Source organism: Mesoplodon bidens (assembly GCF_964165515.1).
Source record: "Mesoplodon bidens genome assembly, chromosome: 2".
NCBI classification, from domain to species: domain Eukaryota; kingdom Metazoa; phylum Chordata; class Mammalia; order Artiodactyla; family Ziphiidae; genus Mesoplodon; species Mesoplodon bidens.
This window is the reverse complement of record NC_138177.1, coordinates 21826881-21842515: the sequence shown is the minus strand read 5'-3', so window position 1 is coordinate 21842515 and position 15635 is coordinate 21826881. Positions and strand designations below refer to the sequence as shown.

The 15635-nt window shown below is 39.3% G+C and overlaps 1 protein-coding gene across 3 annotated transcripts in view; it reads left to right on the top strand.

Moving 5' to 3' along the window:
• NVL (nuclear VCP like) overlaps positions 1–15635 on the top strand; it is an 82007-nt gene that overhangs the window by 2158 nt on the left and 64214 nt on the right. For 2 of the 3 annotated variants that reach the window (XR_014015059.1, XM_081224258.1), the window contains exons 2-10: positions 1946–2019; positions 3734–3786; positions 3869–3968; positions 7551–7608; positions 8353–8625; positions 11945–12077; positions 12271–12347; positions 12878–13012; positions 14445–14546. Coding sequence is in view for 2 of the 3 variants with exons in the window: in XM_081224258.1 (XP_081080384.1) it covers positions 1946–2019; positions 3734–3786; positions 3869–3968; positions 7551–7608; positions 8353–8625; positions 11945–12077; positions 12271–12347; positions 12878–13012; positions 14445–14546 (1005 nt within the window). In the remaining variant the exon portion in view is untranslated. The remainder of the gene's footprint in view (positions 1–1945; positions 2020–3733; positions 3787–3868; positions 3969–7550; positions 7609–8352; positions 8626–11944; positions 12078–12270; positions 12348–12877; positions 13013–14444; positions 14547–15635) is intronic. The other variant, XM_081224259.1, reaches the window with a different exon arrangement.

Genomic DNA, 15635 nt, shown 5'->3' with positions numbered 1-15635 from the left:
GGTTCTTATGGTTTAAAATAAAAGGAACTGGAGGGTATAAAATGAAAAGAAAGAATTCCTTTCATCTCCACTCCATTTCTCCACAGGTAATCAGGGAGAGTTTCTGTTGTATCTTTCTTAAAATTTTGTATGCATATATGCACTTACAGATGTATTAATTTTTTTTTAATCACACACATGGGCTCATCTGCATGTATTCTGCTGCTTGCTTGTTTCACTTAGCAGTATGTTTCAGACATCTTCCCACAAGTAGTACACTTGCCTCCTTTTAACTAGCATATTAGTTATCTATTACTGTATAACAAATTACCCTAAGACTTAGCAGATTAAAGTGGTTTTAGTTCTGTTGCGTTTTGATTTGCAGTGGGTATGAGATACACATGTATATGTATAATTCAGGATTAACTGTGGTAAATGACAGCGTGTTATAGGAGTTCAGAGAAGGGGAAGATTAACAAGAACGGTCCAGCTTTGGATACCTAGTCTCTTGTCATCGGAGGCATTTATGCAGAGACTGTTCTTACGTGTTAGGGATCCTTGAGAAGAAATTGCTGTATGAAATGGGGAACCTAGACTGGATAACTAACAAGTAGTGAAACTTGGGAGTTGGTGGTTAGACATTCCAGGTTTGAAATCTGGCCGTGTAACTCACGTGCTGGTGAGCAAATAACTAACCTTTTAAAGCCTCCTATGAAATGGGGGGAGATTGACATCTACCTTATAGCATTGTGAGTACTAAAAGAGATAATGTGTAAAAGGCCCCTAGAACAGGTTTACCAGGCCCTTAGTTTCTTAGTAATTTTTTTCACGATGCTCCTAGGCTCAAAGTAATACCTAATGGGTTTGTTTATTAAGTAGTTAGGTTCAAGCAACTTAATAACTATTTAGTCCAAATAACTTATTAGCTTTTTGAACAAATAATACAAAAAGTGCAAGGAAAGTTCATGCATTTGTATTTCATTCTTAAAATAACCACAGTTATTTACTAGTGGGATTTGTGAGTCCATTGGGCGCAGCACAGCTTCTCGTACCTTCCGATCAGATTGACACTGCTCCTCATTTCGTGTTCTACCTTGATTTTTTCTTTTCTTTTTTTAAATTAATTAATTTACTTATTTACTTTTGGCCGCGTTGGGTCTTCGTTGCTTTCTCTAGTTGCGGCGAGCGGGGGCCGCTCTTTGTTGCGGTGCGTGGGCTTCTCATTGCAGTGGCTTCTCTTGTTGCGGAGCATAGCCACTTTGATTTTTATTACAGCAAATTCTTAAAAAGCCAGTTTTACAAAGATATGACATCATCAAAAGGTGATTTAATATTGCAGCTGTGAATTGTCTCAGGCTGGTACAGTGGACCCTGGAACAATCCGGGGGTGTGCTGCTGACCACCTCCCCCCCCACACTCAGTTGAAAATCTGTGTATAAGTGTACAGTTGGCCCTCCATGTGTGGTTCTGCGTTGGCATATTCAACCTGCCCTGGGTCACCCAGTACTGTAATACGTATTTATTGAAAAAAATCTGCTGTAAGTGGACTGGTGCAGTTCAAACCCGTGCTGTTCAAGGGGCAACTGTAGTTCCTGCACTGTTGGACAGATACCGAATATTACTGTGTTCCCTCAAATTTAAAATATCCCTCGGTGCTCTCCCAAGTTGAGTGCTTTGTTCTGGTATATTTGGGAACCTAGGGTATAAGAAGCCCTCACCTACTTGCTGCCTTATAGCTATCCTGGTTATCGTTGTTGTGTTGTCATAGTGATTAATAATGTTTATTAAATTCTTTGATTCAGATTTGATAATTATTTGGTGATTTTTATTTATATTTCCAGTATACTTTATTAATGGAGAGTTTACATTAACATATGACATGTTTGAGTAGCTCAGTCGCTTACTTGTTGATTAAAATCACTGAGTTTGAACTATTGTCTTGTATTTATCATGTTTTCTGTTTTAGTACCTCACCAGTAACAGATGTGGCAAATATGTGGACACTGGAGTCTTAGCATCCGATTTACAAAGAATGTACAGGTAAAGAAATGTAGTCTCCAGATTCTTGCTTTTCTTTCCTACCATTTTTAAAGTTTACATCCTGCCTAAATTTCCAACCGATATTAATAGCCACTGGCAGTAGTTCACCAGTCCATACGTTTAGAATTCAGTTTATCTGTACAAACATTTATCAAGCACTTGTGATATGTAAGGAGCCGTCCTTGTTGGTAAGGAAGATGGCTGCTTCTTATGTTTTAGCACCCGACTCTCTGGTCAGGAGTATACTGCTTTTCCTGCTTCGTTAAAAAATTAAAACCGTCAGGCATGATTGCCCTCAGTCTCCTCTGACTATCTAAAAATGTGTCGCTCGAGTAGTCTTTCCACTAAGATTAAATCCTCCTTTTGTGCCTCTAATCCCACTTCTTCTGCTGTGTTGCCTCTCTAATTGTCTCTGCTTTGTGTATCTCACTGTTTCTGTTTTCTTGACTTCCTTAGTCTGTATTAGTTTGCTAAGGCTGCTATAAGAAAGTATCACAGAGTAGGTGGCTTGAGCAACAGAAATTTTATTCCCTAATGTTGTGGAGGCTCCAAGTCCATGATCTAGGCATTGTCAGGGTTGGTTTCTTTTGAGCTCTCTCCCTGGCTTACAGATGGCTGTCTTCTCCCTGTGTCTTTACATGGTCTTTCCTCTGTGTGTGTCTGTATCCTAATCTCTTATTCTTAAGAAGACACCAGTCATGTTGGATTAGGGCCCACCCATATGACTTCATTTTACCTTATTTACCTCTTAAAAGGCCATGTCTCCAAATGCAGTCACATCCTGAGGTACTGGGGGTTAGGACTTAAAACATACGAACTTTGGAGGGACACAGTTCAGCCCATAACACTCTGCCCTCTTGCCCCCCAAATTCATGTCTTTATTGTTTGCAAATATACTCCCTCCATCCCAGCGGCCCTGGAAGTCTTAACCAATTCCAACATCAACTCCAAATCCACAGTCTCATCTGAATATCATCTAACTCAGGTATGAGTGTGACTGGAAGTATGATTCCTCCTGAGGCGAAATTCCTCTCCAGCTGTGAACTTGTGAAGTCAGACAACAAGTTATCTGTTCCCAAAGTATGATGATGGGACAGGCATACGATAGACATTCTCATTCCAGAGCAGGGAAGTTGGGAAGAAGAAAAGGGTCATGGTCTGAAGGAAGTCCGAAACCCAGCAGGGGAAGTTCCACTAGACTTGAAGGATAATCCTCTTCGACTCAGTGCTCTGTCCTGAGGGCTCACTGGGATGACTGCCCTGCCACTGGGAACCGGGTGGGAGACGGTGCCTCTCCCTGGACCTGTGTCCTCTGGGCGCATGGTATCAGTGGCAGCCCTGCCACCTTCGGAGCCTCCTTTGTAGTCATTCTTTCCTTTTTCTTGCAGGATAAATGTGTTCTCAGCTGCATTCCTCTTTTGGCCTGCCCTGTGGAATCCAAAAAGTCCAGTGGCCTTCCTCTATTTCATCCCTTCTCTGTCTTCTTCAGTACAAGCTGGCAGTGTTGCTGCTGCTATAACCCTATTTCTAATCAAGAAAAATTACAATTGTAAAAATATAAACTCAGAAGTTGTTTGAAAATAGGTTTATGGTCAGTGTGAATACAGTGACATAATTATATATTCATGCAAGTTTATGTTCTCAATTTAGATTGAGCTTAATGGGAAAATATTGGTGGAGACCACTGTACTAAACTTCTGGTTATGTTTTTCAGTATAGACTATGGTCGAAGAAAAAGAAATGCTTTTAGGATTCAGGTAGAAAAAGGTGAGTCTTTTAGTGTTAGAGCTGCATTATTAATAAAGTCATAGAATTGTTTTAGCTCATGGCATTTTTCTTTTCGTTTCAGTATTTAGCATAATTAGTAGTGAGAAGGAACTTAAGGATCTACCAGAATTAGAAGATGAACATCTGGCTAAAAGAGCAAGACACGGTGAAGAGGATAATGAGTAAGGATTATAGAACAGAGAGTTTTTTCCTAAAACAGGAACCTGATCACGTTACATTCCTACTTGTAAAACTTCAGTGGCTCTTCATTGCCAGTGAGGCCCGGCATAATACTTACCTGTCCAGACTTTTACCTCAGACTACTGAATGCTCACTATTCCCCAGAGAGGTCAGCTTCTTTCTTTGTGCCTGTGTGTGGGTGGTTTTCTGTAGCTGGAGTGTTCATTACCCCTTTATGAACTTTCATTCAGCCTTCAAGAGTTAGCTTTCTTTTTTGGGGGGGGTTATAACATCTTTATTGGAGTGTAATTGCTTTACAATGGTGTGTTAGTGTCTGCAAGAGTCAGCTTTCAAAAGGCTATGTTATTGCCTTTTCACGCCTTTTTGGACTCCTCCTTTCTCAGCGTTTCCTTAACTCCTAGTTATAGATATTTAGTGTAGTGCCTCTGTCATATGTTGAAAGTATTTGTTTACGTGTTTGCGTTACTAACAGAACTGTCTCATTAGCTCTCTTTTTCTCTGCCCTAATACAATGCCACATACATAAAAAGGTGCCAATTAATTTTGTGTTTAAGAAGTAATATTGTTGAGTTTTTTATGACTTTATTGAAGTAAAATTGACATACAGTAAGCTGTACTTTTTTTTTAAGTTCCTTTACTCTTTTTTTAAAAAAATTTATTTATTTTTGGCTGCGCTGGGTCTTGGTTGCTGTGCGCGGGCTTTCTCTAGTTGAGGCGAGCAGGGCTACTCTTCGTTGCGGTGCGCGGGCTTCTCGTTGTGGTGCGCGGGCTTCTCTTTGCGGTGGCTTCTCTTGTTGTGGAGCACAGGCTCTAGGCGCATGGGCTTCAGTAGTTGTGGCTCGTGGGCTCTAGAGCACAGGCTCAGTAGTTGTGGCACACGGGCTTAGTTGCTCCGAGGCATGTGGGATCTTCCCGGACCAGGCCTCGAGCCCATGTCCCCTGCATTGGCAGGCAGATTCTTAACCACTGCGCCACCAGGGAAGTCCTAAGCTGTACATTTTTAAAGTGTACAATTTGTAGGTTTTGACATATGTATATACTCATTAAACCATCAATAAGCAAGTTACTGAACATATCCAACCTCAGGTTTTTTTTGCCCACTTGCAGTTTGTTTCTCCTTGCATCCCTGTTCCGAGGCAGCCGTTGATTTGCTTTCTGTCACTATATGTTTACATTTTCTAGAATTTTATATAAATGGAATCATAGAGTATGTACTTAAAAAATTTGGATTCTTTCAGGATAATGATTTTGAGGTTTATCAGTGTTGTGTGTATCAATATTTCATTGCTTTTTATTGCTCTGTATGTATGTATATGCCACTATTTTTTTACCCATCTACCTGCTGTTGGGACAGTTGGGTTGTTTCCACTTTTTGGTTATTACAAATAAAGCTACCGTGATAACTTATGTCCAGGAATTTGTGTGGAAAGTGTTTTCATTTCCCTTGGTAAATACCTGAGAGTGGAATAGCTGAGTCACCTGGTAACTGCATGTTTAACTTTATAAGAAACTGCCAGACTGTTTCCAAAGTGTTTGTGCCATTTTACCTTTATATCAGCAGTATGTGAGAGTTCCACTAGTTCCCCATATTACCAACATTTGGTATGGTCAGTTTTTAACCTTAGATAGTCTGTAAGTATGATGTTAGCTGTAGGTTTTTTAAATAGGTGCCCTTTATCAGATTGAGAAAATTTCCTAATATTCCTAGTTTGCTCAGAGTTTTTATCATGAATGGGTATAACATTTGTCTAATGCTTTTTATGCAGGTATTGAAAGATTTTATTGTTGGCTTTCCCCCCTTATTAATTTGGTGAATTACATTGATTTTTGAGTGTTAAGCCAGTCTTGCATTCTTGGGATAAACCCTACTTGGTTCTAATATAGTATTCTTTTTATATATTTAAATTTTTTAAAATAAATTTATTTATTTATTATTATTTTTTTTGGCTGCATTGGGTCTTCGTTGCTTTGCGTGAGCTTTCCCTAGTTGCGGCAGGCAGGGCCTACTCTTCGTCGTGGTGCACGTGCTTCTCATTGCGGTGGCTTCTCTTATTGCGGAGCATGGGCTCTAGGCACGTGGGCTTCAGTAGTTGTGGCATGCGGGCTCAGTAGTTGTGGCGCAGGGGCCTAGTTGGTCCACGGCATGTGGGAATCTTCCCAGACCAGGGATCAAACCCGGGCCCGCTGCATTGGGAGCACAGTCTTATCCACTGCACCACCAGGGAAGTCCCGATTTTTGCCAGTTTTATAGGCAAAAAAATTGATTGTATTATTTTTATTTGTAATTTTTTGAAAACTAGTGAGGTTAAGTTTTTTGATTGTTTCATGTTTCCTTTGTGAATTTCTTGTTTATGGGTTTTATCTCTCATTTGGGAGCTATTTGAATTTTCCTTATTAGTTGTCAGAGCTCTTTGTATAAAATAGCACCTCTTTTTATATGTATTACAAATGCTTGTCACAGTTTGCCATTTGCCTTTTATTTTTGTTTATGGCATCTTTTAATTAGAGGAGTTTTTCATCTTTACCTAGTCAAGTCTTTCTATGTATTTCTTTATGTTTTATGCTGATGTACTTAGACAGACCTCTATCACAAGAGTGTATAGAATAATTACCTATACATTTTTCTTGTGTCTTTATGGTATTTCATTTAACTCTTTATAATTAATTTTGTTAACTTATAATTAATTTTGTTTGTAGGGCATGAATTGTAGAGCAAAACATTTTTTTCCAAGTATTTGAATAATCCACCTTTTTTAACTTGATTAGAAATGCCCCAGATTATACTAATTGAATTTAATGAATAACAAAAGAATTCATGTCTTAATTATAAAGGTGGGCGTAGAATTTATATAAATCTTTTTACTTAGGAAAGGTCCATTTCTTGTTTATTTCCTAAAGAAACTATATTAACTAGTAACAGAGTCCTGTAGTTACTTGAAGCTATTAGATTTCAGCTGTCAGTTATAATGAACTGAGATTGCAACTTCAGTTTGTAGTTACTAGGATTTATAGTTGTTTTTGGCCGTATCATGTGAAAAACTCTTTGTACATTCATTTCTCATGAATGGACTTGGAGAAGTTGCATTTGGTTACATGGCTTGGTCCTGTTGAATTTGTTACTCAAACTGCTTTATCATGGCTTGCTGGAATATTTCTTCTACTGGCATCCCACATTCCTAAATGAGACCCTTGGATCTGATGGGAATTTGTATGTCACTTTGCTAGAATAAAGATAACCACAATTTATTAAGCATTTACTATGTGCTAAGGACTTTGCAAGCTTTCATTTAATCCTCTGTTAAGCCAGTGAGATAGACATTATTTATTATCTCCATTTTATAGATAAGGAAGCTGAGGCTCAGAGAGGTTAAGTAGAAGCTAGTAACTTCTAGAAGCTAGAAGCTAGTAAAGCTGGATTTTGAATCCAGATTTCTCTAATTCCAAAGCCTGGACTCTCACTACCATAGTATTTTGCCTCAGTATATTTTCTTGTTTTGGGAAGTAATTTTTTTGGTATGTGGGAGAAAAGCCTTTACAATGTTTCTTTTCTTCTTTTTACTGAGGTATACTGAAAGCTATTCTGATGATGGTTCAAATATGGAAGATTACCCAGATCCACAGGTAAGTCAGATATTTAATGGACCAACTTTGATTTTTAAAAAATCATTATGAATCCTTCTTAGAAAAGATCAATAAGGAATAGAATAAGAGACTTTGAACATCTTCATCAGTAAATGATTGAATATACAGCCTTGATGAACCCTTGGATTGGCCATCCTTCCAGTATTTGTGTGTATAGCCTATTATATAGTGGAAAGAAAGGAAGAGAATGGCCAGAAATATGGGCAGACAAGAAAAGAAAGGGCAATTAATAGTAAAAATGGAGAAAAGAATACCTTTTCTGCCAAAGGGCTGGCATTGCCAATAAATAGGCTTGGATTAAAGGGAAGTATGGGAATAATATGTGAAATTATTTATATTTTTCTTTTTTTTTCCATTGATAATTCAGCTTTTGAATTTATTAACTAAGTCATGGTGATACTGTTATATTTGATCCAGTTTTGAATTGATATTTGATCCAACTCATTTTCATACTTCTATTATATTTTTTAAAAACAACCATTCTTATTTGGTTTTATTTAACTGCTAATTATGAATTTGTACATTAACTTGGAGTGGAGGGGGGTACATCTTTTTGAATAGTAAATGTTTGTGAATTATCCTATTGTAAACAGCTGTATTTTCTGACTGTAGTTGTTTTGAGAAGAGGTGTTGAGAGGAAAATGTAGAAAGCTTCTTAATATAGGTAAGCAAACTTTCATGAGTACCTATTGAGTAATTTATGCTAAAATCATGTTTCTACAGTTAGCAAATCAAATGAACAGTTCCCTGCTCTCCTTATATCGGAAAGGAAATCCTGATTCTGTTTCAAGTACTCCTGAGATGGAGCAAAGAGAAACCACCATTTCAACACCACGGATAACTTCCAAAACAGGCTCCATTCCTTTGAAGACCCCTGCCAGAGGTTCTGAAGGAGGATGGTTTATTGACAAAACCCCGGGTGGGAAGAAAGACAGTTTTTTCTCAGACCTATCCGATGAGAAAAGTAATGATAAGAAGCCGATCTCTCAGATAGAGGTATTTTTATAGTGGAATTTTAGCCCCACGTAGTTGGAGTACATTACACCCTTTTCATTGAACGTAATGTCAGGCAGATTCTTGTGTTTTGTAAAAGACTTAGGAACTTTGAGATACATGTAGAATTTGATCACTTCCCACTACCGTCATCATTTTCATCCTAGTCCAAGCCTCTACTCTTTCTTTCCCTAACTATTGAAATAACCTTCCAACTGGAGTCTGCTTCCATTCTTGTTCCCCTGGTTTATTCTTCACACAGAGATAACGTTTTTACAAGTTAAGTCCGATCATTGTCATTCTTTTATTAAAAACTCTCCAGTGGCTTCATTCATTCTGCAGTCAGAGATCTTGCAGTTGCCAGGAAAGCCCCGTTTGGCGGCCCTGCTGCCCTCCTCCCCCACCTCCCAGCGTTGCTTCAGCCACAGCTGGGCTGTTTCTAGAATATACCAACCAGGGGACTTCCCTGGTGGTGCAGTGGTTAAAAATCCGCCTGCCAATGCAGGGGGCATGGGTTCGAGCCCTGCTCCGGGAAGATCCCACATGCCACGGAGCAGCTAAGCCCGTGTGCCACAACTACTGAGCTTGTGCTCTAGAGCCCACAAGCCACAACTACTGTAGCCCGTGTGCCTAGAGCCCATGCTCCGCAACAAGAGAAGCCACCACAATGAGAAGCCCGCAACAAAGAGTAGCTCCCGCTTGCCACAGCTAGAGAAAGCCCGCGCACGGCGACAAAGATCCCACGCAGCCATGAATAAAGAAATAAATATATGGGCCTCCCTGGTGGCGCAGTGGTTGAGAGTCCGCCTGCCGATGCAGGGGATACGGGTTCGTGCCCCGGTCTGGGAAGATCCCACATGCCGCAGAGCGGCTGGGCCCGTGAGCCATGGCCGCTGAGCCTGCGTGTCCGGAGCCTGTGCTCCGCAACGGGAGAGGCCACGACAGTGAGAGGCCCACGTACCGCAAAAAAAAAAAAAAAAAAAAAGAAATAAATATATATATATAAAAAAAGAATATACCAAACCTTCTCTCACTTGGGGCATTCATACTTGTACTTCCTGTTCGGAACATCTTTCCTGAGATTCCCGTGGCTCACTCCATCATTCCCTCACGTCTCCTTTCACATGTGATCTTCACAGAAAGGCCTTCCCTGACCTGTAAACTGCCACATCACTGGATACTCCGATTCCTAACCCTGCTTTATTTCGTTTCTTTGTTTAAGTGCTTAAAAAATTACTTACTAATCCCTTGAGGGATCTGACATAAATGGATGCACTATGGAAATGGACAAAATAAGTAGACACTTTGAAAAAATCTTTTTAACTTGAAATATACCATATATAAAGAAAAGTAAAGCTTGATGGATTATCACAAAGCAAGCACAACTGGACATCTTTTTTTTTCTTTTTTTTTTTCGTGGTACGCGGGCCTCTCACTGTTGTGGCCTCTCTCGTTGCGGAGCACAGGCTCCGGACGCACAGGCTCAGCGGCCATGGCTCACGGGCCCAGCTGCTCCGCGGCATGTGGGATCTTCCCGGACCGGGGCACGAACCCGTGTCCCCTGCATCGGCAGGCGGACTCTCAACCACTGCACCACCAGGGAAGCCCACATTCTTTTTTTTTTTTTTTTTTAATTTATTTATTTTGGCTGCACTGGGTCTTAGTTACAGTATGTGGGATCTTTAGTTGTGGCATGTGGACTTCTTAGCTGCGGTATGCAGACTCTTAGTTGTGGCATGTGTGTGGGATCTAGTACCCCAACCAGGGATTGAACCCCGCCTCCCTGCACTGGGAGCGTGGAGTCTTACCCACTGGACCACCAGGGAAGTCACCTGGACATCATTCCTACCTGATTCTTTTAATGCATGGCAGAGACGGGGTTTAAGGTAATCTGTCTCCCAGTAGAGTGGCTGTCTGTGCTCTGGGGCTTGCTGTCCAGTGTGGGAGATGTTAGCTACATGTGGCTGTTGAGGCTTTGAAATGCGGTTAGTGCAGATGCGGAACTGAGTTTTTAATTTAAATTTAAAAACTAATTGTTCAGTTATTAGAAAACTTCTAAGTATACTTAGAATAACTTCTACTTTTTCAGCTGTAAATTTTATAAAATCTAAATACAAATCTAAATACAAAGCATTTCCCATGAAGATTTAGTGTCTGACTTGAGCTGTGCAGTAAGCATGAAGTATCCATTAGACTTTGACGACTTACTACAAAAACAATGTAAAACATCTCAATAATTTTTATACTGACTATATGTTGAAATAATGTTTTCAATATATTTGGTTAAATAAAATAGATTATTAATTTCCCCCCAAAATCATTTTCCCTTGTCCTTTTTTCCTTTTTTAAATGTGGCTACTAGAATATTTAAAATTACATATGTGGGGGCTTCCCTGGTGGCGCAGTGGTTGAGGGTCTGCCTGCCGATGCAGGGGACACGGGTTCGTGCCCCGGTCCGGGAAGATCCCACATGCCGCGGAGCGGCTGGGCCTGTGAGCTATGGCCGCTGAGCTCCGGCCGCGTCCGGAGCTTGTGCTCCGCAATGGGAGAGGCCACAACAGTGAGAGGCCCGCGTACAGCAAAAAAAAAAAAAAAAAAAAAAAAAATTACATATGTGGATGGTATTATATTTCTGTTGGATGATGCTGCTCTAAGCGGTTTTCAAGCACCAAGCCCTTTGATTTGGCAAAACCTCTCCCCTCCCCTTTTGAATTATTAGTGGGCCTTTTCCAAATCTAATTACTTTAATCATTTGTCTCTAAAGAACATTATTATCATTGGCAAGGTCAAGGGAAAAGCTTGACCCTTATGTTGAATTATACTGTTTTATGGCTGTCAGAGCAGCTCTGTCATCATATTTCATTTAGTGATTGATCAGACATCAAATGAACACCAACTGTGTAAAAGGCTCAGTGAGAAATAAAAGATGAATGTTAGTGTCTTAACTCCAACTCCAGAAGCACACAATTCAGTGATGGAGACATAGACAGGTGACTCACTCAAATACAGGGCGGACTGTGGTAGGCTGTACTATGGTTGAAAATTTAGTGTTCTGAGTGTGAAGAAGAGATTAATTCTAATTAGAAGAATCTGCAAAGGAGGTTTTCAAATGTTAGGATATAAACTGAGCATTAAGGCTATGGAAAAGGACATCCCCAGCAGAGATCAGCCGTAAGCAGATAGGTTGGGAATAGCTAACAGGTGAAAGTGCTAGGGCAGGAATGATTTTTTAAAATAATGCCCATCTATTAAAAAAAAATTGGCATTATAATTCCAAGCATGGCACATTTAAATTTCCTTCTCCCCCCCACCCCACCCCCAGAATTCAAAAGATTCTTCTCTTCTGGAGAGTAATAAAAAAAGAAGAGGCAGGCTAAACAGCAAAAGAGGCAAAAGGAAGAAAGAAGATCTTCAGGAAGTAGATGGAGAAATAGAGGCTGTCCTGCAAAAGAAAGGTGAGACGCCAGTCTTGTGGGTGGCGGCAGCTGTGTTTGCTCTGAGAGAGGCATCGCGATTCCAAGCTGTTTTGTATGGGGGACCTTCTGTGTGCAGAGACATTTACTAGAATTGTTTACTTAAAGATTATTCAATATAGTTCTGATTTGCTACTGAATCACTAATCCTTTCACCTCCTTTTTTGTTTACCAGCTAAAGCCAGGGGGCTAGAATTGCAGATCTCCAAGGTGAAGTTTGAAGATGTTGGAGGCAATGATACGACATTAAAAGTTAGTTCAAATTCAGAATTTCTACCTTAGATGGATATGGCCAATCAGTTATTCAAACAAAGCCTTTCTTTTTTTATCTCATAGGAACTGAGTATAGAAAAGGAAGCCAGGAAGATGAGAAGGGCAAGCCTGGCTGTACCCTTCAGGGTACTGAGGGATAAAAGAAACATGTCTTCAACTTTTTCACCATTTTAATTATAGTGTACATAAGATACATGCTTTATAAGGAGTATTACTTTAACAGTTGTAAAAGTTACTATTTTTTGGTGTTTGTTTCAGTTACAATCTAGTTACTATTCATTGTATTTGCAAGGTAGATATTACTACAGCTTAGGAAATGGAAGCTCAGAGAGGGTATTGCTAAAGTCACAGGACAGGTACTAGAGCTGGGATTCAGTCTCAGGTGTAAGCCTAATGCCTGTTCTCTGTCTACTGTACTTTGCTGCTCCAAAGAATAGGTCCTTTCATTCCACATTGATTCTTTCTCTTTGGGACTATGAAGGACATCGTTCCTATTTATTCCCTAACAGGAGGTCTGCAAGATGCTCATACACATGCGTCACCCAGAGGTGTACCACCACCTGGGCGTCATACCCCCACGTGGAGTTCTTCTTCATGGACCACCCGGCTGTGGGAAGACGTTGCTTGCACATGCAATTGCTGGGGTGAGGTTTGCTGACACTTGTTTGCTTTTGTTATTTTTGTTGTTACTCGTTTTTATTTTTTGTCTTTGGTCACCTTGAACCAGACTTGGCATATTCTCAGGAGGACTGATCCTTTCTTCATTTTTTTACCTCTTTTCATGCTGCTATTTGTGAGATGCTGTTTTCTTTTAATGTATCCAGTTATTTATATGGCGGGGTTGGGTGGGAAGCAAAATAATACAGCTGTAAACAACTCTTTTTTTAACACATAGTTTACATTTTAGTCACTTCTCTTTCTCTTTAAGCCAGTGGTTCTCAAGAGCAGTAAAATAAGAAAACTGAAGATTGTATTTTCCATAGAACTAAATATTCAGAATTTCCATTCAGAGTCATGTTTTTATCCTTTTTAGTGTTAAAATATCTTTTCTAAAATGGTGATAATAGGTACTCACTTGGCAAAATAAAAAGCAATCTTAATTTTAGTCCCATCAGATTTCTTGGAAACTGTGTTGGATGGTAAAATGCAAAATGTCCAGGTAACTTCAGTTTGAAGAATAGCATACTATGCGAATCATTAACAGATAGTGCTCTATGAAAGCAAATTATTGTTATAGGAGAACTTGATTGATTTGCCTCATTTATTCATTTGTTGAATAAATCTTTTGTGTGACTGCTGCATGCCAGACATTGAAATACAGTGATAAGTAAAACAAACTCGGTTTTTATCTTTAAGGAGTTTTTCAATCAAATATGAGAGACGGACATTAAACAGTCAGTCACACAAATAAATGTTGCTCATTACAATTACAGTGAGTGAGTGGGAGACAAGTGCAGAATGCTATGTGGTATGTTGTTGGTATGTTGTCTTAAGCCAAGTTAAGAGTTAGGGTCAAAGAGAATATCATTGAGGAAGTGAAATTTCAAGATAGCCAGAAGAATAGTAGGGTTTAGGCAGGGTTGCTGCCATTTGTATTGGTGGGACAGTGGTAGTTTCTCTTCCTTTACTTTAAGAACCCGCCTCCTCTGACTAGTAACGGGCTATTTCTGTGGGTTCAGAGCGGGAGAAACGCCGGTGGGGTGTGTGGGAGACCACTGTGTCACACCCCCCTGCTATTTCCTTTCCAGCAGATAAATAACAGATGAAGTTGTTTTGGCTCAGCTCTAAGTGGGGGCAAACATATTTCTTAAGATTCAAGACCCTTTATTCAGAAGAGATAATAACAGTTTTATAGTGATATCTACAGAGTAAAAACCAGTAGAAGGTATCCAGTCAAAGTGTTTGGATTAAATTTTAGACTTTTAGGTAATGTTTTTTATTGGACCAACACACGATGAGGTTCCTCAGAAAATTGGTCATTTAAAAAATGTAATTTTGAGAGAGGGACTGAGTGAGGAAAAAGTAGGGAAGTGAAAATTTGACAATTTGGTCATTCTTTTATATATTTGTGCATAGGAACTTGACCTTCCATTATTGAATGTGGCTGCTACAGAAATTGTATCTGGAGTATCTGGAGAATCGGAACAGAAGCTGAGAGAACTGTTTGAACAAGCTGTGGTGAGTCAGCTAATGGCTCTAATTTTAGGTTTTCAAATCTTACAAGGCTACATGGAAGATCCTGTTTTCTCTAACGCTGGTATTTGGTAACCTGTTCACTGGCCATTCTTTTCTAAACATGGTAGTTTGTTACTCATGGTGGCTAAATGTTTAAAGTAGATTAACTAACATAGGCTGTTGGATAAAATAATCTGTTTAATCTGAAAATAACATAATTGGTGAGAAGTTCTGGGCTGTCATACCCAATAGTGATATGCTGCAAGGAGATTGTCTTTGTGATATTTTTTTCACTTTTACTTTCCTTAACTTAGGTTTGACCGAACAACCTATTAAGCAGTGTGAACATTTTTAACATTTAAGGATTATCACATTATAAAAGCACCCATGGACATGCCAGGATAAATACCCTTCTCTGTTTGTATAATTGAAGCTGTGAAAAGAAAATTCTGTTACCAGAGAAATTACAGATTGGATTTTATTCTGATTATAATTAGTGTTATTAAAATTTGGATGCTTAAGAACTTATGAGGAAGATGACATTTGTATCCCATTAAAGTTTTATCTTCAGTATAATGTTATGGTTAAATGTACTTTCAAGTCAGAAACATGGGTTCAGATCCTTATGCCACCACATATTAATTGTGTAATCTTGGGCAAGAGGTTTAACCACTCTAACCCTTAGTTTCCTTACTAGTAAACTGTTCATAATACTACTTAAATCTCATGGGGTTGTTAATTGTATTAAATGAGAGGGTTCATATAAAATCTTTAATGTAGTGTTTAGCACACAGCAAAAGCCAAAAATGTTAGCTATGACATGCTCACTTGAGCAGTCACTAATCATCACTGGTTGAAAACTAAAAAATAGCAAAAAGTTTAATTTTATGTTGTCATCATTTGCACCCCAATTATATAGGGCCTGGTGAACATGGCCAATGCATCTGAAATGCAAAGCTGATGTGAAATTAGAAGAGAAAGTGTATTTTATCAGTACTTGAAAACATTTTTTTAAATAGCAAGAATGTAGCAAAATTCATTACCTAGTCCAAGCTAGTATTGTTTGCTGCCGTAGGCCAGTAAATGGAGAGA